The 27959-nt window shown below is 42.3% G+C and overlaps 2 protein-coding genes across 3 annotated transcripts in view; one reads left to right on the forward strand and one right to left on the reverse strand.

Annotated features, from left to right (window-relative positions):
* Window positions 1–3300, reverse strand: part of LOC104934433 (collagen alpha-1(XXI) chain-like) — a 73820-nt gene extending 70520 nt beyond the window's left edge. Inside the window, exon 1 of the mRNA XM_027274074.1 lies at window positions 3185–3300. The gene's annotated coding sequence lies outside the window, so the exon portion shown is untranslated. The remainder of the gene's footprint in view (window positions 1–3184) is intronic.
* Window positions 2405–27617, forward strand: zcchc2 (zinc finger, CCHC domain containing 2). Of its 2 annotated transcripts, none has more exons than XR_003461549.1 (14): window positions 2405–3436; window positions 7065–7182; window positions 7689–7759; window positions 11529–11600; window positions 13812–13912; window positions 16968–17071; window positions 17630–17692; window positions 18371–18431; window positions 18643–18763; window positions 20850–20917; window positions 21131–21207; window positions 22033–22149; window positions 22245–24902; window positions 25090–27617. XR_003461549.1 is itself a non-coding variant. In XM_019259439.2 (14 exons), the coding sequence occupies exons 1-14, from the start codon at window positions 2636–2638 to the stop codon at window positions 25149–25151; spliced, it is 3504 nt and encodes a 1167-aa protein (XP_019114984.2). In that variant the 5' UTR covers window positions 2405–2635; the 3' UTR covers window positions 25152–27617. The 2 variants fall into 2 exon arrangements, 1 of the variants encoding a protein (XP_019114984.2); XM_019259439.2 differs by having other exon boundaries at window positions 22245–23912.
* Window positions 27618–27959: the final 342 nt, after the last annotated feature.

Raw genomic sequence — 27959 nt, forward strand, 5'->3', positions numbered from 1 at the left:
AAGGTGGTAGAATTACCTATAATATAAAGCATGGTTCAGCAGTGCACCGTTCACAGTGTGAGTAGTTTCTGTAAATTCAGTGAAAATTGATGCAGAACCCACAGAACATTTCAACAATTCAAGAAAGGATGATTAAACATTAGACAACAAGAAGAGATTAAACATTTTACTCATTTTGACACACATTTCACACTTGAAATACTGCCTATTTTAGATATTATTATTATTTTAAATATTATTAGGGAGTTACAGTGTTAAATAAAATCATTAAAATAATAATAAAACCATATAATGAAATAACCTTTATGATCTTCCGGCTTATGTATCTGATTTTATATGTACAGCAATATATAATTTATTTCTCTCAGCTCGTCTTTTCTTTCTGTCTTTCATCTGACCTTGTGTTTGTTGGTGAGCTGTAGGACATGTGGTCAAAAGAAAGGAGGCAGATGTTCAACTTTTCAGATCCAGACTGAGCAAACGCTCCAGCAGCCAGATTCACAGAACAACACAGAGGAGGTATAGACAGCCACATTTACACACTCTGCTTTTCTTTATGTGTAATGGCCACATTTTTCCTTTAGAGGGCAGTATTGACTAAGTGAAAGTCAGTGAAACACCTGTTTTATCTTTCCATTATTTAGTTTAAAATTACATGAACATATGGAAAAAAGAGGAAAAATTAGATGTGATTCTAAAAAAACTGAAAATATCTAATGTGCCTATCTGAGAGTTTCACCATGAAAGCAAGCATGGGTGTCTCAAACATTTACAAAATCAATTTCATCCCTCTTCAACTTCAAACCCAGGTGGTAAGGTTAGGTTTAGAAATCTGTTACAGTGCATACAGAAGATAACAGTCGGATTTGAACCCTGGGCTTCCGCAGCAGGGACTGAGCCTTCACACATGGGGCGGCTGCTCTCTTCCCACACCCTCACCTTCCTAGCGTAAAGAAGAAACAACACTTTAAGGACCCTTTTTAGAGTCAGTATTTAGTTTGTCTGTTCTGGGCTACCGTAGAAACACGGTGTTTTAACATGGCGGCCTCTATGAAAGAGGACCCGCTTCCACTGTAGATATAAAAGGAGAATTTTTAAGTAACAAAAATTAAAAATATTCTTATTTTAAGGTGATTATACATGCATGAAAACATAGTTCTGAATATTATATTCCATGTTTGCCTTATTCTGAAAATAAAGTCCCCAAATCTTACACACTGGTCCTTTAAAAGTGTCTATTTATTGATATGAAAACATACACATACAGTATATAAGAGTTATTGACTCCAAGCCTGACTAATGATAACTGGACTATTTCAGTGATGAAACATAAGTTATCTGTTTAAATAGCAGGCTAGTAGTGTAGCTAGTATGCTTTCTGTGAACACGCTGTTTAACCCTTGGAAGGCCTTAGCGTCGTTACTGCTTAATAGATCATAAGGCAAAATGTGGCTTCTTCCTAAAAACTGCTATAAAAATAATATATAATAATATTTTTTTCCACTTTAAACACGTCAGTCTTTTAGAACTACTTCAGCCTGAAATATACATATCAAATATTAATTATATTTTTTTGGTTTTTAACCCTTTAAATGCCAGTATGTTTACATAACTCTGCTGTTTTTTTATGAAAAAAACAAAAAAACTAAAATAATTTCCAGAAAATACATTTCAATGACTAATGGCTAACTATTATTATGGCACATACACACACACACACACACACACACACACATACACACACACGCACACACAGACGCTTTTTTTTTTACACACACACCATTATCCAACATCAAAAGCGCACACACTTCTTTCGCAGAAAACAGTAAAACGTGTGAAACTTTGCTGCACGCGCTGAATGGGTAAAATGGCGCCACATGGTGGACAAATATAAAAACTACAAATTTAAAGCCAGTGGTCCAAAATGAAATCTTGACATAAAGGAATGCATTAATTTATGTTAGGATAAACGTGGGATCAAAAAAAGTGTTTTTAATGGTTTTTAATGGGGCACTTTTTGCCACTAGGATCTATTAAGGATGCATTTCTGTTGCTGAGCCATTTTAGGCTTAATAAAGTACTGAGATGACAATTCTAAAAAACATTAAAAATGATTATCTTTGACCAAATTTTAGCAATTTTCATTCAACACAGCCACATTTAATAAAAAATAAACAAAGCAAATGGCAGGAATGGTCCCTAGGATGGGCCAGGTGTTAAGGACGGTGTACCACAATGCTGGAGGGGTAATAGGCTTACTCCAGTCGTTAAAAGAACCGCGTAATGGTCAGAGCGAAGATATAAATAGTAGCCTACATTTGTATTATTCATATATGTTCATTTATGTAGGCTGCGGCAAGTCGTCTAACAGCCGCGCGGTGGCAGCAATGTGCTAACCGCGCATAGCTACTCTGCCGGAAATGAGGAGTAGAAGAAGAAAGCAGCGTAGGCTCCAGAGCAGAGCTGGATGTATGGCTGCAGGACGCCGCCGCGTCACTTCAGCAGCTAACAGTGAAAACACTGTTAAACTACGGACAGGTCGCCTCTCTTTGCAGCGTTACCAAACGGTGTGAGTTATCAATAATGTATATTGGTCCGTTATTTATACTTTGAAGGCTCACCCGCGGCGCCGATAATGCTGAAAATGAAGCTACCGATGAAAACGGGCGAGGAAGGAGGCGACGAGACGGCCGAGGACGATTCACTGGATCAGTCGGAGCACCGACATATTCCCAGGGCTGTGCCTTCCTCTTCGGTGTCGGACAGACCGGATGAGTCGCCCAGACCTTTTGTGCATCCATCCCAGCTGGACAAGGAGACTGTTTTCGAGTGGTTCGGCCTACATCTAAACCCCGCTAAGCGGATCGAGTTCATGTGCGGGCTGTTACATATGTGCCAACCCCTGGAGCTCCGCTTTTTGGGATCTTACTTAGAGGATCTGGCTAGAAAAGATTACCATGTTTTAAGGGACTTCGAGTTTCGGGCGAATAGTCCGAGCGATTTGGGAGTTTTAACGGACGTGATTGACCCGGTGGTCAGGTCCAAACTCCTGGTCTGCCTGTCCCTCCTCGGGTCTGACAGCAGGGAGTGTGCGGGAATACTCTTTCGGATACTGAGCCATGTAGATCCGGCCTTGTTCTACAAAAATTACGACTACTCCCTTCCACCCTTCAGGAACACTCACCACCACTCGCCCCATCCGCCGTGTCAGGACGGGAGTGTGTACGGGCGCTCAGAGCAGAACTGCGGCTTCTCCTCCAGCGAAGCGGCGGCAGGACCTCTGGAGCAGCTGGCGCTGCTTTTTACCATGGCCTCTTTGCACCCAGCTTTTCACTTCCACCAACGAGAGACGGTCCGAGGGCAGCTGGAAAAAATCGAACTTGCCATCGAGGAGGAGAGACGTCAGAGCCAGCTCAGAGCGAGCGCCCAGACAACGGTAACCAACCATTCAGCAACGTTAACGGCTGAGGTAGCTCAGAAGTTGCTCAACTTTCAACCGTGCGCCTCAGGTTGGAGTTGACGTTTCAGGCAACCTGGCAGAAAAAATTGCAACTTAATTACAAATAAACATGTATAGTTAATTAGATATTAACATAATATCACATTACACACGGACACTGGGGGCAGGAAACGACCCCTTCCTGTCATGTCGTCCCAAACGGGACCGCTAATGCTAACAGAGTTAGCTGACATAAGACGCTAGCCGGTTAACCGGCCAGCAGCTGAAGTTTGGCCGGTGCCTTTAACCGGTCACACGAGCCAAACCCACGGTTTGACCGCCTTGACTGTGTCGCCTTTGTTACATTATGTAACTATTCGTCGGTGCTGTGTGTGTCTGCGCGGGCTACACACGTCGCTGTGTGTAGTGAAAGTCATTAACGGGCTTACGGGACGCTAAGCTGCGTCTCTATTAAAGCTACATCCATGAAATGCCAAGCGGAGCTCTGGCGGGATTTATCCCACAGCCTGCTGCTGCTGCTCCGGCTGCCCTGCGCCGTGTCCGCCGCGGCAGGAGTTCCACATTCACTTGTGGCTTTTTTTTTTTTAAGGCCGTCTGCAGGGTTTCACTCCAACCAAACAGACAGCAGCTGATTATACGGATTATTTCCTCCTTTGTTATAGAGGTTTTATTAATCAGATAGAGTCTGTGCTGCTTTATACCTGTCAAGTTTCTTTTATTAGGCACAGTAATCATGTTAATCGCCAAGGTTACCAGCGCTGTTAATTATGATTTTAATCACTAGACTGAGCTTTAACCTTTTTTTTTCTTCACACATCTCTCCCTCATTTGATTAGTCTGTCATTCCCAGTCAGATCCTTTGATAGCTCAGATATCATAAAGTGGCCTGGACATTGGAGCATGTGTGTAAGGAGGACCTTATTTACATAACAGGGTTAGTCATGCCTGTGTTAGGCAAAGCAGCGTTTGTATTAAGGCTTAGCAGGATGTGTTGTTTCGATGGTATGCAAGCCTAGTTGCACAATGATGTCCCTGTTTACATGTTGCCACCTGAAAGAAAACCATTCCAGTGGCACATTTGGTTCTCGTATACGGAGGTAGCCTCTCTGGGAAATTAGGAAGTGGTCTGCTTTTCCAGCAGAGCACGTCTGAATTGAATTTCCCGACTAAACCTTGAGAATCAATCGGTCTTCCAGATTTTTTTTTTTTGCCTTTTTACAATGGTATGCACACAACTCTGTAGCCCTTCTTTGTGTATAGCAGGCCCCTGGAGTCCGGCTTTAGTGTTTGTCAGTTACAGAAGCCAGAAAGCACAGCTTTGTTTAAAGAGACGGGAGCCCGGGTGGAGTTGGCGTGGGAAGTTGCAACCTCAAGACACCTGCTGATCAAACACAATTCCAAACATACCACTAAATTACAGAACCGCCTCAAGGACGCACAGATGAAAAGTTGAAACCTTTTTGTAACGTCACGAATGTCTGAGCTTCCTTGGTGTCAGCATCTAGTAGCTGTTTGAGGAGACTACACAGTGGACTTCAGTATTCAGCAGAGGTGTTAGGAGCCAGGAGATGGTCTGTTTTTACACAGTATTCCATCAGTTAAGCACTTATCCTGTCATTCATCTGTAAGTCCTGAATCATTGAGCATTGTGGTCCGAGAGTTAGCAGACACTATAACTAATTCAAACAGCTGATTTCACTCAGTAGACCTGTTTCCTCCCCTCTGGTTGGGCTTATTAATTAGTAATCATAGGGTGAAATCATACATGAAGTTACTGTACTGTATGTGTTTGAGGTGAGGATGGATTACTGGTCCTCTGACCATGGACAGGTCAGGGTTTCTCCCTGGAAACTGTTTAACAAAGGCCATAAGAGGTTGGTTTCCACTGACTGATTGTCTCAGTGCGTACACGTCCAAAATGGGAAAAATCACTTTCCTAATCTGAAGTCATGTCAGGAATGCAAAGCTGCTGTGTAGCCCACTCTCAAGTGTAAGAGCCTCCCAGCAGCACACCAACAACCCCTCACCCTTCGGGGTCCTGTGCAAGTGTCTAAAGCACACGTGGTACATTACATTAGTGATGCTTCAGTTCACTGAGCAGTTATTGGAAATGAATTTCCTTATCTATTATAAATAAGTATAAGATTAAAAGATTTTTAAGGGAAGCTTGGGTAATTCCCAATTCCCATGTTTTTGTGTCCAGGAGATGAATGAGGACAACAGTGTTTTAAACTGGTCCAGTATTGAGTAAGGGGGCTGCTGCCAGCAGCTGTGAAGGTGCACTGTGTAGTCCTTATTATTGTCATGAAATGTCTGACATCATTATAAAAATGATCGCAACAGAGAAAGACTAAGATTTGACTAAGATCCTTTTTTGTTTAAGCAGAACCAGCAGTTCTACCAGACTCCACTGACATTTTACCACATGACACCGTGACACTTCATTTACACTCGACAGGAACAAAATAAAACTCATCCAAACAGTCTTCCTTTCTTTTCCATTGTTCCAAAAATCAACAATTTTGGTTTGGTAAGATAAGATGTGGCTCTGATCCCTGATTGTCCTCCTCCCAATATTTTCACATCTAGCTCTGTAGATTAAGGCTGTTCTCTCAGTAATTTTTGGGGAAGTGTGATTACATAAGTCATTTCTGACAGGTTAGTTAATAAAGAGCAGTGGGTATGTATGCAGTCCAGAAATGTGCAAACACTCTTTATCACACGCAACAAGAAGATGACCCATGAAAGTAACATACCTGTCACAGCTGCCGTCCCAAAGTGACAGAGGGTTTTAATAAAGTGTGAACTAATTTATAGGTTTCATCATGTTGTAGAAGAACAATCATTTCTAATAAGGGACTGTTTAAATTGTATTTTGAAGGCAGTGAAAATAAAAGCCGTCAGCTTGGTATCAAACTTTAACCTTCTTTGTTCAAAGCTGACTTATCACAGTGGGCGATCCTTGAAGCTGCACCCAGTTTGATATAATACTGTCTCTGTTCTGGATAAATCTACAGGGTCGACATCACTTATTGTGAGTCGGGGCCTGGCCTGGTGAAGATGCACTGCTCTTAATAAAATCAGTTGTCAGTTTGAGTCTGTGGACTGATGGAGAGAGCAGAGCGAGTGAGAGGACGGCTGGAAGCAAACAAACAAAAGCAATGAGTGGTTCCTGGAGTTTCTTTGTGTTTACATAATGTCTGATTTGTCAGGCAGTGATGCTTTATTTGTCTTCAAATCCAACAGGGACGCTGCAGCTCAGCGCATGCTGTTTTTATAATTGTGAAGATTGTAATTCATCAGAGACTGATGTTTAGACCAAAACCAAAAATGTATTACAAACTAAGTATTGGGCTATTATTCTCCTAACAATGACACATGAAACTACAATAAGTTCTGGGGAAACCAAAACAAGCCACTACTGATGTAGATGGTCCAACTTAAGCAACATGAAGAGTTGTTCTGCCGCTGCGATGGTTCTGTTTTTGCAGTGTCTTTTTTATAATTAGCTAAAAATCTAGACAGACATGCTGTCATCTACAGTCCAGAACAGACCAGACAGACCAGCATGAGACTCTTAACTTTGTTTTCTATTCGTCTGCAGGAGCTGACGGCTCAGAACACCGACTACCTGCCTTCCCCAGCAGGTTTGGGGGATTGCGCGGCCTCCCATCCCCCGTGCCAGAGCCGATGCTCCAGCCGCTGGGCAACACAAAGAGAAGGTGAATAGAGGAAGCTGTGCACGTATCACACACATACTAATTACTGTTGATTTGCTGCTGGTACAGCAGGGGATTGGGAAACAGTTAGATTTGTGGATTCAATCAGTCTGCCAAAGTAGTCTTAGAATAAACACAAGCGACAAACACCTGCCAGACTAACAGGTTTCTTCCATTAAACAGTGATTTCTTCTTCGTGTGTTTACTCATTTAATTCACCCTGTAGCTTTTTAAATGTTTTTCATGTTGACAACTGGAACAGGAACATAAAACAAATCCTGCTCACAGCTCTCTGGATTTCTTTTAATAACCTTTTTAAATTGGAAATGTTGCCCGGACACACAGAAAGCACTAGTTGATTCATAGTAAGTTCTGCTACTCATGCAGGCTCTCAGTAGACTCATACTAGTAAGTGGTTCTAATAGTCCTGATGGCTGCATCGCCTTTGTCCTACTTGTTGGAGAGAATGAGTCATAATGGTTTATTATTGGTGCCTGTTGTTGTTGCAGCGGTGCATATAGAGGGAATCGTGCTCAGGGGCATCTCGCGGACCAGTATAGACAAAGAGTACAACTTTGAGGTAAGTAACACACACACGCACACACACTGCTCTGCTCTGCTTCAGGGTTAGATGTTCAGTGGAAGTCTTCTTTTAGCACGATGCTGTGTTCGCATTTGTAAGCTTGAATTCAGACAGCATTAGTGCAGCTACTGTATGTCTGTGCACCTGCTGGACACACACACACACACACACACACACAGACTTGGGAAGGAATGGTTAATTTACTGTGTTGAAAGATGCTGTGAACAGTTTGAAAGACTTTGAAACAGACAAACAGACATTATACGTACGTTATATGTAGATTTTACTTTACAACAAACAGATGCACGCTCTGACACTTGCATCTGCTGATGCCTTCTTTTAAAGTTGGTGTTAGTCACACTGATTGGAGCACGTGGCGATTGCTTCTGCTGCTGGTTGTCTCATCACTGAATCACCATCTCACTGTTCATTACGCACGGCCGTCAGTTAAAAGCCCTCATACGCTAGCTTGTGCAAATAAGGTGTCTGCTACTCTTGTTCTTTGGCATCACTCTCTCCCTGTGGCACATTGTGCTGCTTATACTAGTGCCAGCCTGAGTTGAGCAGGATTCGAACTGGACTGCTGCCCTGCGTGTTGTAGCACCCAAGTTGGACTTGACCATGCAAGAAAAATCTCAATTCTACACGTGTCTGTGTTGTTACAGGTACAATTGTGATTCTGATGGTTAACTGTGGTGAACAAAGCTGGAGAAGAAACCCTTTATTTCATTTTTTGGCCATTGCATTCGGCTGATCCCAGGCTCCAGTTCAATAGTAAAGCCTGTGTGGTACCAAGCTTGTGATAGCTCGTCACTGCAGATGAGCTTGTAAGGTTATAAAAATGACTGGTCTGCAAACACTCATTCACACTAACAAATGGGAGTGTTAGCACTCATTTACAGAACACTCACACTCAGTCAGACAGATGGAGAGGAGAGACTAAGTCCTGTTGGCTTCACCGAGCTCTGACAGTCGAGCCAGAAGCGGTCACAACAGTGAGCCGTTCTCACTCTCCATCTGTTTATACTGGACCAAAGTACTGATGCACACACACACACAGTAGCACATACATTTACACTGCATTAATGAGCTTGTGTAGCATAAATATTCTCCATCTGTTGATATGAATACTGTTCATTAGAAGCTAAAGAGTGTATGGCTATCTGCTGTTTTTTGTCATCAATGGCTCCAAAGAGTTTCCTGCTGCTCTGCTGATTAAAAAGGCTCACACTGATATACGGATGTTCAGGTCTTGATCTTTGGGACCAATGCTGAACATCAACTTCATTCACGTGGAACATCTATGTAAGAGACACTGTAAATGTGTGTGTGTTAACCATATGATTCTTGCAGTTTTCCTTTATATAGTCAACGTCTAGTTACTGAGTTTAAAAGTAAAGTTTCTGTTTTACTGGGAACGCTCATTCATTGGCAGCTATCAACAGTGTTCATGTTTCTGTATATATTGAGTCACACAGTACTTAGTCTGTAGTCTTAGTCTATTACCATACTGTACCCAATCCCAAATAGCAAAATTCCACCAACCGTGGTGGTTGTGCGGTCATTAATGTGAACTGAAATAGTTAGGCCTCATTTACAATGAGCAAAGGACATCCAGTTTGAGTGAAATACACTAAGCTTATTAAAGCCTGACTGTATAAAATATGAATTAAATAATTATACAGATGAAAGTAAGCCTTTAATAAATCAAATGGCTTATAAATATATCAATAAATATAACTTTAAAGAAAAAGATCTAAATTAAAACCTTTCTTTCATAAATCTACATTTATGTCCATAACTCTCGGTGAGTTTCCTGTTGGTCAGATAGCTTTACTTGTTGCTAAAAAGCTAATTGTCACTGTTGAGCTCCGAGTACCAGGGAAGTGTGTTTACACCAGTATCACCGGAGCTTTGAACCCCCGGGAGTCCTGGGGCGGGGGGCCCAGCAGGGAATATTGTTGTTAACTGAGCAGTACAACCAGAACGGGGCGAATAGGCAACAGAACTGGGCCTTACTAGCATGGCTAACTGAGCTAAAGAGCTAACAGCAGCTACCATTAGCAGCAGTTAGCAGTTTCTTCAGAGTTGAAGCAGAGGATGTCCGGGCTGCCGGGAATCAAACCCAACAAGAAAAGCTCCTCTGTAATGTTACTGTATTACCTGTGTTCAGTCTCACTGCTCTGTGAGATTACTCTCTATTGGATATACAATAACAGATATAAAAAGATCTGGGAAATTATTATGACATTATAAAATAAAAGTAGTCTTTTATTCTAAAGAAAAGTTTTGAATGTATTTATTTCACTGAACTATACTGACACATTTATATATTTAGAAATACATTTCTTAATATCTTCATTGCCTAATTTATTTTCCATATTTCCAAATAGTTTGCATTATGTCCCTTGTGATTGTCCTTCTAAATTCAAGTGGCGTTAAGACAGTGAGGCACTCCCACAGTTGCGTTGTTGCGTGTTGAGTCATAAACTGAATAAGATGCTGTGTAACATCATGTGACTCTTCACACAGCCCATCCTAACGCTGCTATCAGCACACACAACCAATGCATCCAGAAAGCAGTTATTAGTTATTAGAGGAAACAGAAACAGTACAGTCGGCCTTCACATGGCCATAATGGGTCAGACAGTGTGAGCACAGTTTGAGTTTATATCTGCTGATTTCTGATCATTTCTTTTGGCGCAATGAACATTGATCATTTGTACTGATTATCAGCCAGCCACAATCAGTCTGTCTGATGTTACCTCACCATTCACAAAGGACTTTGTTTAAGCCTTTTGTTCCTTTGTGCCCTTTATTAATATATTCCTAACTTCCTCATACAGTTATTCTCGATCATGAGTAACTCATGAGCTCATGCAGCTCAGAAAAGATATCACACTGTGCCTCAACAGGAATGATACATCATGAATATATCTTACATCATCACATGTCCATGGTTATTAATTTTCTTTGGTAATTTTCTATGAGGACAGAAAGTGCTCAATACATTTGAACAAATATGTGAAGTACAATTTTTTTTAAATTTTATTATCAGCTATTGCATAACCTTAGCACATGTGTCTTCTGTATGGGTGTAACTATCATACAGTTGTACATGATTACAGGGAGAGATGAGAAGGGACGTCTGTGTGTGTGTGTAGACTTTAAGGGTGGGGAGTTGACCTGCTTTCTCACTTTCCCACAGCACTCACTGTGTTTTGTTAGTGGAATTATTTCCACCGCATGGTACGGCTCCACTCGACTCGTTCTTTTTGATTTTCCACTGACAAACGTTGTGGGCAGTATCTGGTACTCAATAATACGAGGTGGAGTGAAAACACTGCAGACCACACAGAGAAAATAGTGTGGTCTTGCCGGCTGCGCTCTGATGTAGGATTTCTCAAACTTTCAGCAGTCTTTTGTCTTGCCACTTTCAGCCTTTTCTAAAACAAAGATTGTCTCTTTGCTGTGACAAGCAGCCACATACCGAGAATCAAGAACACCATCTTTTTTATGTGTTTATCTCGTACTGAAGATAATGTCACAGTTTCACACGGCATCATGTTGACAGTCAGCTAACAATCCCGCCCTAGATTGAGGTTGTATTATCTGCTGTGGAAAAGATATTTAAAAAGTACCTGAGACTTTTCACTATGGCATTGTACCATGAAGCACGAGCGTGAGCCCCTTTCCTTTAATACTGATGTCAGCTTTGTGAATATAGCCTGTGTGGTGATGAAGAATGTCCTGTGCTGTGTTTCAGGTGAAGTGGTCAGATTCTTCTTCCAGCAGTGTGACCAAAACCCATCTGGAACTGGAGAATTTCCTTCTTAAGGTACACACTTTTGTTGTTATTGATTCAAGTTATTGATTTTTTCCCCTCCAATCCAGTGTAAAAGACAAAGTAGCTTAAGTTACAGATCCTCCAACCAGTCACACAAACATGAAAAAACAGTTCTTGTCATCACTCTAGCTAGGACTGTTGTGTTGTATATGCAACTCCAAAGTGTTAAATACTGAAAGAGACATTATGAAATAAATTAAACCAATCAAAATGTGTGAAATCATTGAAAACATCTTAAAACTAAACCTGTTATCTTTGTTTCGCTTTGTTGGCTAGCATTTTTCTTTCAATATACTTTTCTTTCAGAATGTCCTTTTTCAAGTCTGCACTCTCACCTTTCAGCCAATCCCATGTCCCCTTTCTCTTTTGAAACCAGCAAGCTCAACAGCTGCGACCACATGTAGCCAGTTAGCGCCTGTTAGCTAGAGCAACATCAGTTTCAAAGTATCGTTAGCGGATCGACAGCGGCTTCAGTGCTCCTTTAGAATGTTTCAGGCACACTGTTGAGTGTAGGTCGTGTTTTGGCAGCACATAAGCCCAAAACACTACAGGGTAGTTACCTGTAGTTACATGTGTAATAAACAGAACAAAATATGTTTTGGGTTCTGATATGTGTAGTGCTAGTGAAATGGGAACCATTATGTAGCCACATAATTCAAAATATTGAATATTCTCTGGTCTAACTCAGCTAAAAGAATCTGTCAGCATGGTAGTCATTCACTAAATAAATTTAGCTTTAGCACAGATGTATTGTTAACAGTGTAGAATCTTCAGTATGCGCTGGAAGTGTTGATAGTACGTTTACAGCGTTTTTGGTTAAAGCAGAATTTTTGGTTTGTGTCATATGAGGCGATACCTGAGTGTATCAGCACCATGGACAGTGTCTGTGTGACAGAGCTCAAAACGTGTTCACAGAAAATAAACGCTTCACTTTCAGGGTTATCTTTACAAAGTTTCATAATGAAATGCCACATTGTAGCTCCTTGAGCCTACACAGGAAAAACATTTTTCACCAGTGTAGTGCGGAGGAGTTGATGAGTCTCATAGCCTGAGGAAGAAGCTGCCCTGCAGTCTGGTGGTTACGGCACTGGATACTTCTGTATCGCTTGCCAGATAGCAGCAGGGTGAACAGGCTGTTTCTGGGGTGGATATTGTCTTTTAATATCCTTTGGTTATATACAGGATCCTGGTATCGTCCATGCTGGCTCACAGTTACACTATCATGGCTTACTGGGATGTTTAAACATAACACCCATTCATGTTATTAGATATTATTAGTTAATTAATAGTGTTTCTCCAAGTTAAGCAGTGAACAGGGCAGATTATTATTTATTTTACACCCGTATTAAGACCAAATAATACAGCCAGGTAGATTTCAGTGATCACTCAACAGGTAATGACACACACCACCAGACTCAATAACAGTTTTTACTACTCATCTCATAAACATCATGTTTGTTTATACAGCTCACTCCAATACCTGTGTACACGTATTAGACTATCATATTTTTATATTCTATTTTAGTATATTTTTATATTTTGTATCTTTATTTTGTATTTCTATATTTTTTATATTACATTTTCACCTAAAATGTTATAGCATTGTATTATCGCATTTTTATTCCCATGTGTAGTAGTACTGTTACACTATTTTGCTGAGCTGACCAGTTCCTTCTCGTCCAGCAAATTTCAGTGTATTGTTGACCTACACAACCAACTTACACATGACAAATAAACTTGAAATTTCATGGAGAAAAATCAAAGCCTTCAGAGATTTTGAAAATATAGATGGATCCATGTCTCTTTTTATGCTGTGTTGGGTCCTTGAATTTAAGTAAATTGGCACTGGAATGTCCTGAAAAAAAGTCTTTGAATTTGATGTTTAAGAAGTTCTGGAAAGCCTTGTATGTCTAGAAATGACAGTTTGATAAAAGCTTTGACTGTTCACTCACACAAGAGGGAAAAGATTTGTTTTTATTTATCACCTCCAGTAAAGAAAGTACAGAGTACAAGTAAAAAGTTTGACCACTGATCATAAAGTAATTAGTCTAGTAGCCAGTTTCTCAGGGCAAGGACTAATATGCTGACAGATTCTTTGGCTAAAGCCTGATTCAAGAACACTAAAGCTGAATTGCATATGATACCAGATTTAGCAAGTTTAGACCTAAATCATTTCATCTTTAGCTTTCTTTCTTCCTGCAGCTTCCTAAGGATCAGTGTACTGAGTCCTTTGAGAAGAGCATCCTGAGGCTTCTGAACCAGGGGGACCAGAGTGAGAGCAGGGACGTGGAGAAGAACCTCAGGTACGTTACATTTAGCCCAGATATACATCTCATATGTCAAATAATGGGGATGTTGCAAGACTAATAACACTAATGGCATTAGTGATCAATATTTGTTTTTGCTGTAATGAATCTGGCTTTAGTGTTCTTAAAATGATTCTAACTTAAAAATATTTGAGGGTTCTTTTTGATGATTTTTTTTGAAACTGTACAAACTATCTTACTGATTAAGATTACACTTTGTACTTTGGGAACAATGATTCATTTATTCATTGGTTTCCTTCAGTGAGATTTAGTCGTTGTTCTCCGTTGAACATGTTCATAATTAGATAGAGTTCAAATAAATCTCGTTTCAGCTTCGTCACGTGATGAATGTGTCTGGACTCTGTGCTGTTGCTTGGTGCTCTCTGGCGTTCATGCCACACACATAAGATTGCTATGAAAACACTGCAAACTGCAGCCTTGCCTGAGGGCAGACTGCAGTCTTGACCATGGTCTTGTGGTCGTCTCATTTTGTTTGTCTGAGTTCTGGAAGGATAAGAGGTCAACATCTGTCTCCTTTTACCCGAAAACATTTTTTTTGAGGGGGGGGGGGGTCATTTCCTGTATGTAATAAATCTGAAATACATTCCTGCTCACTACTGTGCCATAGTTCACTTCACCAGGACTCTCTTGTGCTCTCTAGAGCTTGACCGTTGAGACTGATATGATATTACCATGTATTGAATTTCTGGGATGAAGTGGAAAAATAGACCTTTTCTATGTGGGTTTGGCATAGATATATCTATGCAAAGATATTCTTTAATAAAGTTATTTGTTTAAGAAAGCAGCAAATTAAATATTATTTAACATGTTTCATAATTGAACATTGTCAACAAAGCTTCTTCTCTCTTAGTCTGTGCTGCTTGTGACAGTGTTAAAAAAACACCAATATATTACCATAAACATTTGTTCTGCATTACATAGTAGAAAGAACATTTTTATCTTGTATAACATAGACATATACACTAATATAACATCTGCTGATTGATGCTGTGGTGCTTTCTGGTGTCTTGATTCAGTCAGTAGAATTTAAAAGGCTTTATTCTCACCAAGAAAACCCTAAATTAAAATCATAAACTCCCCATAGATTTTCAGTGTTTGATGTTGGTTATGACATGTTATCACTTTTTTTTGTCAATCTAGAGCAGATGTTCTCAATGTTTGTTCAGCCAGGGACCCCCTTACAAAAAGCCTATTTTTTACACTTTGTGAAAGAATAACATGAGATATTGGACAGGTATTAAAAATATTTGCAACATCAACACAGAATAGCCATGTTACATACTAGACTGGCAGGAGTGAAGATCTCTTAGATTATAATGTAATCCATGAACTGTTAAGATTTTTATATTAAAATAATATTCATTTAACTATTTTGTAAAATATCATGATAATTCAAAGGAATAAATCTGAAATCTGACATTTTAAAAATGAGAGATCTAGAGCAGGGTTTTTTAAAAGTCTCAAACTGTGACCCTACTTAAAAAAAAAAACTAAGTTATCTGTGTCAGTATTTGGGCATAATTGTGCTGTTTGCAATGTAGACACTGATGCACATACAACTATCATTAGAGTACTTTGATACTGAAGAAAACATGTGAGGACTCCAGGCAGGAGTTCTAATGAGCGTCTTTTTGTCATGTTATGACTCCAAACAAAAGCAGCAGGCAGTCAGGGCTGTGTCACAGTCACTGCTTCTCCAACTGCTGACCGTACGAGTGAGCGGGCCAGATTATCAGGCCAAACTACAATAACCAGCTTCCTGTTGTGTTCAGAACAACAGCACACGAACGTCCCCTCTCTTTCTTGCTCACAGTTTGAAAAGCTCTGCTCCAGAGATCCAGCTTCACTTTAATCACAAGATTATACGATTATCTCTTTCAAGCAGGTCCCAACATAATCTTCAACCGACCACACATAGGCATGCTGGACAAGGGACGCTATATTATGTGTGTGTGTGGACAGGTTTTACTCATGTTGTGGGGACATAAATCAGACATAGTCACATTGTGGGAACTTGTCTTCCTTTTGGGGACAAAACACAAGTCCCCATAAACAAAATCATTAAATGTTAGGGTGAAGACTTATGTTAAGGGTAAGAGTAAGGTTAGGTGAAGGTTAAGGGTAGGGCTAAGGTTAGGGTTGGACAAGTAGTGCTTATGGTTACGGTTAGGGAAAGTCTCCCAGAAGTGTGTGTGTGTGTGTGTGTCATAGCTGGATGGCTCGTCGACCACTGACAAGGGGTGAGGCTGATTTTTAAATCCAACTACGCCCTTTATGTGATACACAAAAGTAACACACACACTCTCACTCTCTCTCTCTCTCTCTCTCTCTCTCTCTCTCTCTCTCTCTCTCTCACACACTCACACACACACACACACACCATGGTGTCCATCAGTTTCATTTTGTGCAAAGTGAAACTTATCTGCCTGAACTCCAGCTTTTCATCAGCAGCCCAGCCCACAGCCCAGCTGCACTGCAGTGTGCAGTGCTCCTTTAACGGTGCCAGGGAAAGCTTTATTTATTTCAGCTACACCATGTCTGTGTAACTGCAGTGTTTTGGCACTGCGTTTACAGAGAGGCCTACAGATGGTTTCAAAAAGTTTGTTTTGACCGAGCACTAATTTGCATGTTCATGTTAGCCACACAAAGGCCAGTTCTGTGAAAAAAAACAAGTCCATTGTTCACTGAGAAAGCTTTCTAAAGTATGAACGTGTGGTTTATTATACAGTGATTCTCATAGGATTCTTCTCTTCTTAGACATAGAAAAGTCAAATAAATCAGTCTCAGTCAGACCTTTGTTATGAGGACAAGATGTCGTTAAATCCATGGTGACCACTCTAATCCTAAAAATGCCAAAACATGGCATAATAATGGAAGGATACGTGTTTGAGTGGTAATGTTACAGAATTTAAATGCCTGCCTTCTACAATTGTACTGTAGTTACTTTGCTGCCTCGTGAATCGTTCTCCTTCCAGAGAAACTGTGACAGCCAGGTTTCACTCATCCTCTCTCTGACTCTGTCCACCTGCAGGGAAAGGTTCCTGTCTGCTCCTCCCGTCTTCAGGCAGACCAGAAAGGTCTGCAGCTTCTTCAACTGTGACTCCACATACTCGACAAAACCTGCTGGCTGCAGATGTGAGTATCAGACTGTGGGCAAATATCTGTTAAGCTGTAAATGTGAGGAAGGATTTCCTCACATCCTCATGTGTTCCCTTTTCATGTACAATATGTGTATTGATCAAATCTCCATTTTGGACACAGTCCAGCCTTTGAATGGGTAATATTTAAACTGTTCTATAGAAGTCTGACTTCCTCCATAAGGAGGCTGTGTCCTCATGTCCTCTGCTCTGTTCTGTCCTTCTAACGCAAGTTGAGCAGTCACTGTAGAGCTTTGTCTATTTTATATTCACTTGTTTATTAAATTAAAAAAACTACAACATTGTAGTTTTTATATTAAACTATATAGCAATATAATACTTTTATACCTTATGTTGAGGAAATAAAAGTCTAAAATCAGACATGAAATATTCATGATACGTGAGATAAACTAGGAATTTCAGTAATAGAGTAATTACCAACTATCAAAACCATATGGTAAAAAGTTAAACACAACAAAGCTCATAGATTGCATGTTTTAATCATTTCTTAGCAACATCTTTTAACCATAAAACAAACATATCTTTTTCTTTGTAGGCAACTGCCAGCTGGGTAAGGCCTACCCGGGAGACTGTTCTGATGCCTCCAGTCAGGAGGAAGGTGAGAGGAAGTGAAATGATTGCACTTGTTTCCCACAGTGACGTACTTCTTTGTGTGTGTTTTCCCTCTGCGGAGAGTAGTAGTGGCAGGGAGAGGGAGCAGAGGACAAAAGACATGCACAGGAGCATGTATAATGAGTGAATGAGGCCTGATTGTGTGTGCAGACAAAGCAAAGGAACAGCCCCACCGACCAGCAGACTGCAGGCATAGCTGGAGCTCCGTAGTAAACACCAAGTTAACTAGTGTTTATTTTTGGAGGTCGTCCGGGGAGGCCGAGTCTGTTTCAAATCCTCATATTTCATTGGGCTATATTTGCCCGATCATGTGCTGGACTGAGGTCAGCTCGAGCAGCAGTAACCACAGCTCTGACCTGCCTCATGCTTACATCAGAATCATCAATGCAGGAAGGCCGTGCTGTCTTAGATGAACGTTTTACTGCTTTAAATAAGCGCTCCCTCTAATATTAAAGGAGTAGTGCAATAGAAAAAGCAATACACTTTTATGGTTTAGTTTCACACAGCACATATCTGTTCTATAGCTTCAAAATCTGTCATTGTTAATGCCAAAGTCATTTACTTCCACGTGTTTTCCTCATCACAGTGGGAAATCATCTATAAAAACATCTCTTGAATATTGATGAGCACATGTGTGATGCAGCTGTCTTGATCTTTGTCTCAGATTTAGAGTCGTACGTTCAGGGACATAAGAAGAAGCACGGGGCCAAGAGTCCATGTCAAGGGTAAGTAGGCCTGGTCTGGTCTCATCGGTGCCCCTGATCAAAGTAGGACACTGCAGCAAACAATGATGTAATACTGCTATAGTCTATATTACAGGAAACAATAGCACTTCAGTTAGAATATAGAAGATACACAGAGGTGTTTACTTACACAGCAGTGAAACATGTTTTTGTTCAAAGGACAATACTTACATGTTCCTCTATTGTCTAAAAGGCTCTCCAGTGCCAAGGGCTCACAGGGGGATAGTCGGAGGACAGGCCACGCCGCAGAGCTCAACAGTCCAGCAGAGAGGAGGAAGAGCTGCACACTGAGGAGCAGCCAGGCAGCTGAGCAGGTGAGGTCAGAGGGCTGCACGAGGGCTGGCAGCAAGGGCCGCATACCTTTCTGTTGCTGCTGCTGCTGCTGCTGCTACACGGCTGATCATTTCACTGTATGAACAGGCATTTCAATCCTGTACTAGAGATTGACTGATACAGGTTTTTAAGGCCGGTGCCGATACCGATTATTTTGACATCAGTCTTAACCGATCCCCGATATTTGCTGCCGTTTTTTTTTATTCTTAAAGCAGATATTGCTTTTTCTTCCTCCATTTACATGATAAAAATGACACAATGATAACAAACGTTACACAAGTCTCAATTTAAACAAAGAAAAGAAACATTGATGCTGCCACACAGAATTTCATTTCTTTTCAGCCACTCCTTTAAAAAGAAACAAAAACACAAGCTAACAATCAGCTTCAGACCTAACAAACCTGCATCACTTTGCTCACACTTAATGAATGTGTCACAGCGAGAACAGAGAGCTTCTCATGTTCAGTGGGGAAGAGGTGAAAAAACACTGAGCACCGCTGCAGTGTATGGACATTATTTTATTTTAGATGCTGTACAGTAGTGATAGGTAATTGTTTTCATGTGCATACATGATACTCCATGATCTGATCTCTCTCTAGGAGCCCTATGCCGACTGTAAGCGGCTCGACCAGCGTTTAAAAACCTGTGTTGACCCGCTAATTTCAGTGGCAGAGAGAAAGAGAAAGAAACACACATCGCTCTGATGACTGCTCCCTCCCGCTCTCAGTGAGACAGACAGACTTTCAGAGTGCAGATAATACAGCTAAATTAGACAGTTCAAAATACAGTAAAAGTTGAAAACTTACCCTTGTTGTTGGCAGTCTTCCAGCATTACCAGCTGCTCTCTGCCAGGGAGGGAGGGGCAATGCATGAGCTTCATGTGATCTCCAGCATCTCAACACATGGCTGCTGAATGCGCTAACGGATCAGCGAATGCACGCATGTATCGGCCAATGCCGATAGAATTTAAAAAACGCAAATATCAGCCCAATATATCGGCCGGCCGATGTATCAGTCGACCCCTACTCTGTACACAGATTCATGTCACAGTAATCCTTCATAAACGTTTGGATGTTTGCTGTCCTTTGAATTTGAATTTCCAGTAGTAGGCACATTGATTGATTTGTGTTGTTTGAAGACGAGTGAAGACGTCTGCTTCAAACAATGTTGGCAGCCGCTTCTGGCAGAAATCAATGAAAGTGTCTGACAGCAGAATCTCTTGGTGTGTCCTGATTAAAAACACAGGCTCATAAAATGATCATATTTCAGTGATGATTGTTTGTTGGGCGCGTGGCTCAGCCATGATGGTTCAGTTTCTCTCGTGTAACAGCAGCACAGGTATTCGGCAGTGTCCGCCAAATGATTAACTCGACTGTAAAGTTCAGCAGCACAGTTCAGTTCACAGTTTGATTCCATGAACACAAGTTAATCATTGCAGTTGTAGTTATATGATGGCTGTGTGTGTGTGTGTGTGTGTGTGTGTGTGTGTGTGTGTGTGTGGCTGGATGTGTCACACACTGCCACGTGAATGGGAGTACTCACTGCTAATCTCACTGATATAGGTCAAGACTATGTGTGTGGGCGGGAGAGAGAGCACTCTGCTGATGAAGCACGTCCTCTCTCTCTCTGTGCTGCTGGATTACCTTTAGCAGATAATGTTCTCTGTATTTATTGATTTCTTTTCACAGATGCAATTTACGACTATTTTCTTGATCTGTTATTCTTTTAATGTTTCGATAAACTGTTCTTGAAAATGTTAGAAAATAGTGAAAAATATTCGCCCTGCTTCCTCTAAGTCCAAGTTGATGTCTTTAAATGTTTATTCTTTAAGTCCAAAACTCAAATCTATTCATTTTAATATGATATAACAGAAAGAAAAACAGGAATTCTGGAATCTGGAATGCTGGAACCAAAATGTAACATATTTGATGAATTTACTATGTGTGTAGTCATTCTTTGCTTTCTAGTGTCACATTAACCATCCTGGAGGGTTTCTCTGTAATGCTGTGTGACCTAGTTTTGGGCTGATTCTCATGAAGCTCTTCTGACTCACTGTCCTCCTCGCAGCACCCGGAGAGTGAGAAGAGGAGCCACCCGGGCGCCAAAACAAAGAGCAGAGGCCTGCCCGCAGACAGGTGAGTCAGCTACCGCTGATCAGCGTTTCATAACTCTGCAGCTGTCAATGCTCAAGGATGAAACTGTGAGACATCAGTCTGATGTGTACGGATACAAGAGAGTAGAGTCACTGCCATTAAAGCTACTTATGTTACTCTCTCTACTCTTTGCACACCACATCTGTACCTCTTCTTACTCTCTCTTGACTGTCTCCATTCCCTGTCTCATTTTAGGGACAAGGGGAAAGTGAAGGGTCCCGCTTTTGTGGCCAACGGCAGGCTGGGAGCAGCCCTGTCACCTCAGAGGAAAGGTCAGTGTTTGGATGGATGGCCCCTGTGGTGGACAATTGGATGATGAAACAGTTTGAAATGATACAAACCAAAAGTCTGAGCCTTAATATTGGCTGCAGCTTTTCAACGTGAAGAATGAAGGGGTACATGTTAGTCCACGGTCCCCACTGCTGTTTCCATCCACATCCATGAATTATCCTTAAGAAGTCATTATTGAATGGAGCGGCAAGGAAGTAGAGACATGAGGCAAAGATCCTACGTGATGTAAAAAGAACGAGAGCGCCTCACTGTCCTAAAAACATCAGGAAGGTACTTGTTGGGATCTGGCTGGTGTCTCGATAAGGCCAGCCGTCGCGGTGGCAACAGCAGTGGCTCACGGAGGCTTAACAACCCAACTTAGTGTCAGATTGCCGCAGTTTCCCAAAACTCAAGTCATAACTCGAACACACACAGACATGATTCACAGACTTTTCTACACTTCTAACACTGCAGGTATCATCTCTGTCTTCAGTATCAGTCAGTGATAGTCTGTACATGAGTGGGTACGCTGAAGACAGGAAGCAGTAATAGCTCACTCATACTGTTATAATAGTGCAATACAGTACAAATATACAGAGAGAAAAAGTGGGCTATTTAAATCCCCTAAAGTATTATGGGAACTGTATTTCCAAAACTTAGGCATGATCTATCAAATAGAACAATAATATAATTGAGAAAATGTGAAATAAAATGCATAACTATCACAGATCTACAGCTTTATACTGCTTTGCTGACACTCCGCTTCATTTGACATATTGGAGGTGCTGTTACATGATGTGTCTGCGACTGGGTGTATGTTGTTGCAGATGGAGGTTCTGGTCCAGACACGTTTGGTGAAACATCATCAGAAAGCTACAGCTCTCCATCCAGCCCTCAACACAGAGGACCAGAGAGCATGGACAGCGAGGACGACAACAACAAAGGTAAAACACACACAGACACACACTGCGTGGCTCTCTCTTCTGTCTCAAGAATATTGTTATAACGTTGGCTGATTGTCATCTTGTTTCTCCGCCAGACACTGACAGTCACTCTGATGACTCCAGCAAAGGCCCGGGCCCTGACATGTTCTTCACCCACCAGGCTGATCCAGCTGTGGTGGGGGAGGTTACCTCTGTCCACCCTCTGTCTTCCAAGAACCACCGGGCCCAAATGGACCCAGTCTGCCCGGAGCCCAGTGCAGATTTCCCCCCTCTTCCACTCTCCCCCTTCATACATTCTCTGCCCTACGTGCTCCCCAACGGGGCCGCTGACTCTCCGCTTCCACTGGCGCCTCCTCCCAGCCAAAGCATTGTCCCCGATGTGAAGCCCTCGTCTGGGACACTGATGATGCAGATGCCCCTAGTGCCTTCAGCTATCCCAGGCCCTGGAATAGTAGGAGACCCAGAGAAGAGGGACATGCTCCCGACCTTTGGGATTCCACCTATTGGCCTCCACCCTTCAGGAAATCCCGCCGTGCAGCCCATGGTGCAGAGATTCAAAACAGCTTTGCCTCACAGCCCAGGCGGCACTGATGGAGCTCTAGGGAGTGCTTCGACTCCTGCTGCCCCACAGGGTCCACACCAGGTCTCTGTAAGAGCCATCAGCATCATGTCTCCTGGCCCCACATCCTTCTCCTCTCCTCTTCAGCAGCCTCTACCCTGCCAAGACCCGGCCGGCGTCAGCTCAGGCCTGGCCCCCGCTCTGCCACACGTGGAGACTTCACAGCATGCCAAGCACCCCGGCTTAACCTTACCGTCCGGCCTGCCTTCTCCCTACACCCTGCCACCGGTCCCCACCTCTGTTATGCCTACTGTAGGAGCTCCTGCAGCCGCTGGAATAGCTCCGTCTCCTGGACACGTACAAGCAGCTGTTCCACCAGCCGTGCCCACCCACACGCCCGGACCTGCCCCCAGTCCCAGCCCAGCGCTTACTCACAGCACGGCGCACAGCGACTGTACATCGTACAGCAACAGCAGCGCTTCCTGTGGAAGTGCTGCTGTTGGCAACCCTGTTACCCTTCAGCAAACCCAGCAGCAACAGTTGCCCCCACAGCAGCCAACACCACAACAACAACAACCACAGCAGCAGCAGCAGCAACCGATGGGCTGTGGGACCTGTGGTTGTCACAACAACTGTGGCGGCCGAGTCAGCGTGAGCAACAACAACAGTGTCAGCGGCGCCTCCGGCTGCCAGGCCCCCTTATTCTTCCCTGCCCACCAGATGGCGGCAGCCCGGCAGGTGTTTAGCGTTCCTCCGCCTCTCTTCGCTCAGCTCACAAGCCTGTGCAGTAACAGTTACCTCACCCAGGCGCAGCCTCCTCACCAGGCCAACGGTGCGGCCACCCTGTCCCCCTTCTTCCCCACCGCTCCACCTCCCGCACACCCGCCCCCCTACGGCCCCCTCCACACCCACGCACACAGCCACGCGGACGTGCCATCGCACATGCTCGGCACCCAGGCCGCCGTAGTGGCAGCCGCAGCGGCCGCAAACTACAACCTCCAGCAGCAGATGGCGCCGGCCGCGTCGTTCTGCCAGCGCGTCTACCAGCACGTGTACCCGAACACCCTGGGTATGATACCCACTGCTACCATGGGCGGAGGTGGAGTCAATAAGAAGAACGGCAACGTGTCCTGTTATAACTGTGGGGTGAGCGGCCACTACGCTCAGGACTGCAACCAACCCTCCATAGACTCCACGCAGCAAGGTAGTGCAGCTACACGGAACAGGGATAAACAGAGGACCACTTAGTCATTGAGAAGGTCTAACACTGAGCCCAGACTACGAGAAGTTAGGGCGAGTATATTGTGAGGTGTTTAGCTTCAGCTCTCTTGCTTCAGTTTGGAAGCTGTGCCACCGGAACATTCAAATTGCACCAAACAAACGTGTGTGTGTGTGTTATCCTGCAGGACACGACAACAAGCAGAGCTGTCAGGGACCAGAGTAAAGTTTGTTTGAGCTACATCTCTGCCATCAAAATCCACTGTGATTGGTTAATCCACAAGAGTACCGTACCATGCCAGTGCCAGTCCCTGGTTTGCATGTAGTCAGGCACTCTGACGGTGTGACCGCCGTCTACACGTGTTTTTAAGTGTCTTTTGAGGTTTGTTAACATTACGGACTCACAGCTTATTATTTAGCTCCGTTGAGGACTGTCTCATCCACTAAGCGTGGACAGAATCAAAGGTTAGCGTCTGTATGCTGCTTCGGATGTGGTGAAGTTATCATCCTTGAAACATTTCCACATATAAAAAAACAAAACTTACAATGCACAAATCTCACCTTTGTGTAGCCTTCCCAAATTTCAGTTTAGTTTTTTAACTGGAGTCCATCTCCTTCTTGCATTTTGGCCGAGCGATGATGTGCTCGTCACTGCCCCCCTGAGGCAGACGGTGGAACATGTCCACACAAATATGTTTTAGGGGTTCTTTGGCAGCAATGCTCAAACAGTCGTGGACGAGTTAGACAAAGGTGAATTTCCTGCACGCTTAAGCTGTCCCCATGTCAGTGGATGACCGCGTCAGTGCGCCGCCCTGCTGCTTGTAGCACCACCTGCAGGTTTACACTGGCACTGCAGCTCAGAGGACGTGACAAATATCAATCATTCTATCAATCGTCATTCAGAAATAAAGTCAAAGCAAACCAGTGACTGCCAGGATGGTACACAAACACTCACAGTCACAGCTCAGAGTTGAAGGTACTTGAATTAATACTCTAACGATGTAAAGTGAGCATGTTAAAACAGTTTGTAAGCTACACACAGCCTGACATCATGACCTTTAAATGTTCAGTGTTATTTGTGTGAACTGTCCACTGATTGTGTATCCTCTGTGTGTTTGGATGCATCTCTGTATGTGTGCATGTGGTGGCTTGTGTGTTGACAGGTGGATTCCGGTTAAAGTACGCAGCCTCCCACATTTCAGAAGCACTTGACAATGCCGACTGAAGAGGAAGAAAAGGATGAAGAGGAGTTCGGCTGGTCTCATTCCCGGTCCTCTGTTCTTCCCCAGGCACTGTGTGTGTGTGTGTGTGTCTGTGTGTGTGCGCGTGTGTGTGAGAGTGAGCAGCGCACTGAAGCTTCTGAGTACTTCAGGAAAAAAAAGAAATCTCAAAAAGAAAGAGTGACCTGCCAAGGGCTCTGTGGACAAAGCCTAAGTACTTGTGCCTGAGAAAATCTTGTTCCCATGGGGATGATTCGCCGTCTCGTGCACACCAACAGTCCACGTGACTCCCCGGGTCTCTTCCCTTTCAGTTTGTTTTTGATATTTTTGCACTGAGGGTTGGAAGTGATTAACTTATTACTTAATTATTAGGAGGTTGAGAGATTTTTTTGTTTTGTTTTTTCATTCAAGTGGAGACTAGTCCGAGCTCTGTACACTTATTTCTAAAATAGCGTATTTATGCTTCTCCCTCATTACTGTTCATCTAGGATTTTATGCTCTGGCAGAAATGTACAGCAGTTTTTTCAAAGATGAGAAGAAGAATCAAAAAAAAAAAAAAGAGTCGTAAGCAAAGTGTATTTTAGGTTTGTTTTATGTTGCTGTAAGGTTTTTGAATGTACACCTTGTTTAAGGAATCTACAACGTGTATCGATCTCATGCGTTTTTTGCCACTCTATGTATGTTTAGTTGGAAAGTAATTGCTGCTTTGTAATATTTTGTTTCACATTGTTTTTTTGTTTTTTTTGTGAAATGCACTATAGCGAGGCAAGAACACAAGTGCACTAAAACTCAGCACTATGACAGGATTTCTTCGTTTTTAATAGCCCAGTCAGCAAAACAGTCAGCAAGTCCTGCGTGTTGACTCTTTTAGAAGTGAGACGGTTAACGTTTTAGACAGAGTGAGCTCTCACTGTTCTAACTTAAACTACACACACTGTAGAAATACACAAAGCATAGAATCATTCGGATCACCTCTCTCAGTCATCACATTTGGTCAACAGCAAGATAACTACTCCAACTACCAGCCGGATTGCAGATTGACTACAATTCCCACGTGCACACAGAAAATACCAAGCTGCATTCATGTTCTCCTGAAGATGAACACATTCTATTTTGGAACCAGTTTTCGGAGACGGGATTTCAGGTTTTTAACCACTACTGATGATTCTAAAGACCTCAGTCTGCTTCAAATGTTTGTTTTTATCTCCTCGCTCGCCCCGATCTCTCCCAGAGAATGACTTTTTTTTGGCTAGCTTTGTGGGAAGATGGCGTTCCCATTATTTCATCAAGTCAGCTGGACTTTTGTTGAGTTTACAGGATGTTAAATGTTAGAGAATATTGCATATAAAGTCAGTGAAATGACTCCATAATTAATATGTATCCAAAGTTAGCTATCATTGGCCACTGTATTGCTTGTATACCAGACCAATTGTGGTCTAGATGTAGATAATTCAACAAGTTGTCTGTTGGAAGCATACTGAGGCTTTAGAAAACAACAGTTTGGTGTTGTTCAGTGCTCGTTGGGGATGCAGACCGTTAAGCTTACATTTTTAAATGTACAATTTCAGCTGTTGCTTTCATCAGCGTACAAAGGTACCACACTACAGAGGGCCAGCTTGGTTATTACTTGGATAAATTGACAGAAACGGTCAGAACAGACAGCAAACATTACATTGTATAGACCAAGTCATCAAGGCACGTCTCTCTTGCACTCTTGGTATATTAATGCAATGTGTAGTTTTATCTGACAGCTCTGTGTGTATTGTCAGATCACCCCTTAGAGAGTGAAGTGTCATCTCGTTCCATTTGAAGCCTAGAAGAGAGCAGAATGTGTGTTGAAGTTGAAACACTGAGGAGGGAAATCACTGACTTTTTCTACACTTGTTAATTGAGTGAATAAATAAATATCTATGTTGAGTTTTTTTTTTTTTTTTTTTTGGTTTTTCTGCACAAAATTGTTGATAACTGACCCAAGATGTCTGACAAACATGAAAATGACATTTGAAGGAAGCTCGTTAACGTTATTTGGGGGGTTTTAGGTAATAAACAAAAGCCATGTGAGAGACTATGGAGGCCAAAAGTGCATGGAATTAAATAAAAAAGAATAATAGTAAATGACACAAACACATTATATTCTGGTTTTATAGTTTTAGCGCCTGTCAGCCTATCACATGCCTCGTCTCTCATAAGTTAGCAAGAAGTTCAAGTTCAGCAACTTCTCCCAGATTTAGCCAGTTAGCACCTTTTAGCTTGAGCAGTGTCAACACTAAAGGCCACAAACTCACTGTCACTGTGTCTAATTAACAGAAATGAACGTGTTTCTTTTTTTTTCGAGCATAACAAGGCTGCACGTGCTACCTACTCAGCTGGTGAGCTAGAAAGGGTCGTTAACTTGGTTTAGTGTCAAAGTGAAGTGCCAACGACGGCAGCTAACGTTAGCTGGTTAAGTCAGTTATGTCAGCACTATAAAGTATATATATATATATATATATATATATATTCTATATATATATATATATATATATATATATATATATAAAGATGTTAGAACGCTCTAAAGACTAAAATAAGACTTTCGCTGTGGTCACTTTAGCCACGCAAAGCTAGCTCATACTGCAAACTCCATTTTAAGAGCCAGTTAGATAGTTAGCATGAGCAGCTTTAGGCTAAGCTAAACAGGTTTAGTCACTGTGTTTGTATACAGCAGCAGCTAGTTGACATTGTTGCCCTTGCTAACAGGTGCTAACTGGCTAACGGAGGATTGTGATTGGCTGACATGAACAAACCTTTGAATAAGGTTATACTGGAATGAG

Source organism: Larimichthys crocea, chromosome XXIII (assembly GCF_000972845.2).
Source record: "Larimichthys crocea isolate SSNF chromosome XXIII, L_crocea_2.0, whole genome shotgun sequence".
NCBI lineage: Eukaryota > Metazoa > Chordata > Actinopteri > Sciaenidae > Larimichthys > Larimichthys crocea.

Excerpts from the sequence above, each read along its gene's own strand:
- zcchc2 (XM_019259439.2), top strand. The coding sequence starts at position 2,636 with ATGCTGAAAATGAAGCTACCGATGAAAACGGGCGAGGAAGGAGGCGAC. Across the intron at positions 3,437-7,064 it reads GAGCGAGCGCCCAGACAACG|GAGCTGACGGCTCAGAACAC; the intron begins GTAACCAACCAT and ends ATTCGTCTGCAG. Across the intron at positions 7,183-7,688 it reads CTGGGCAACACAAAGAGAAG|CGGTGCATATAGAGGGAATC; the intron begins GTGAATAGAGGA and ends TTGTTGTTGCAG.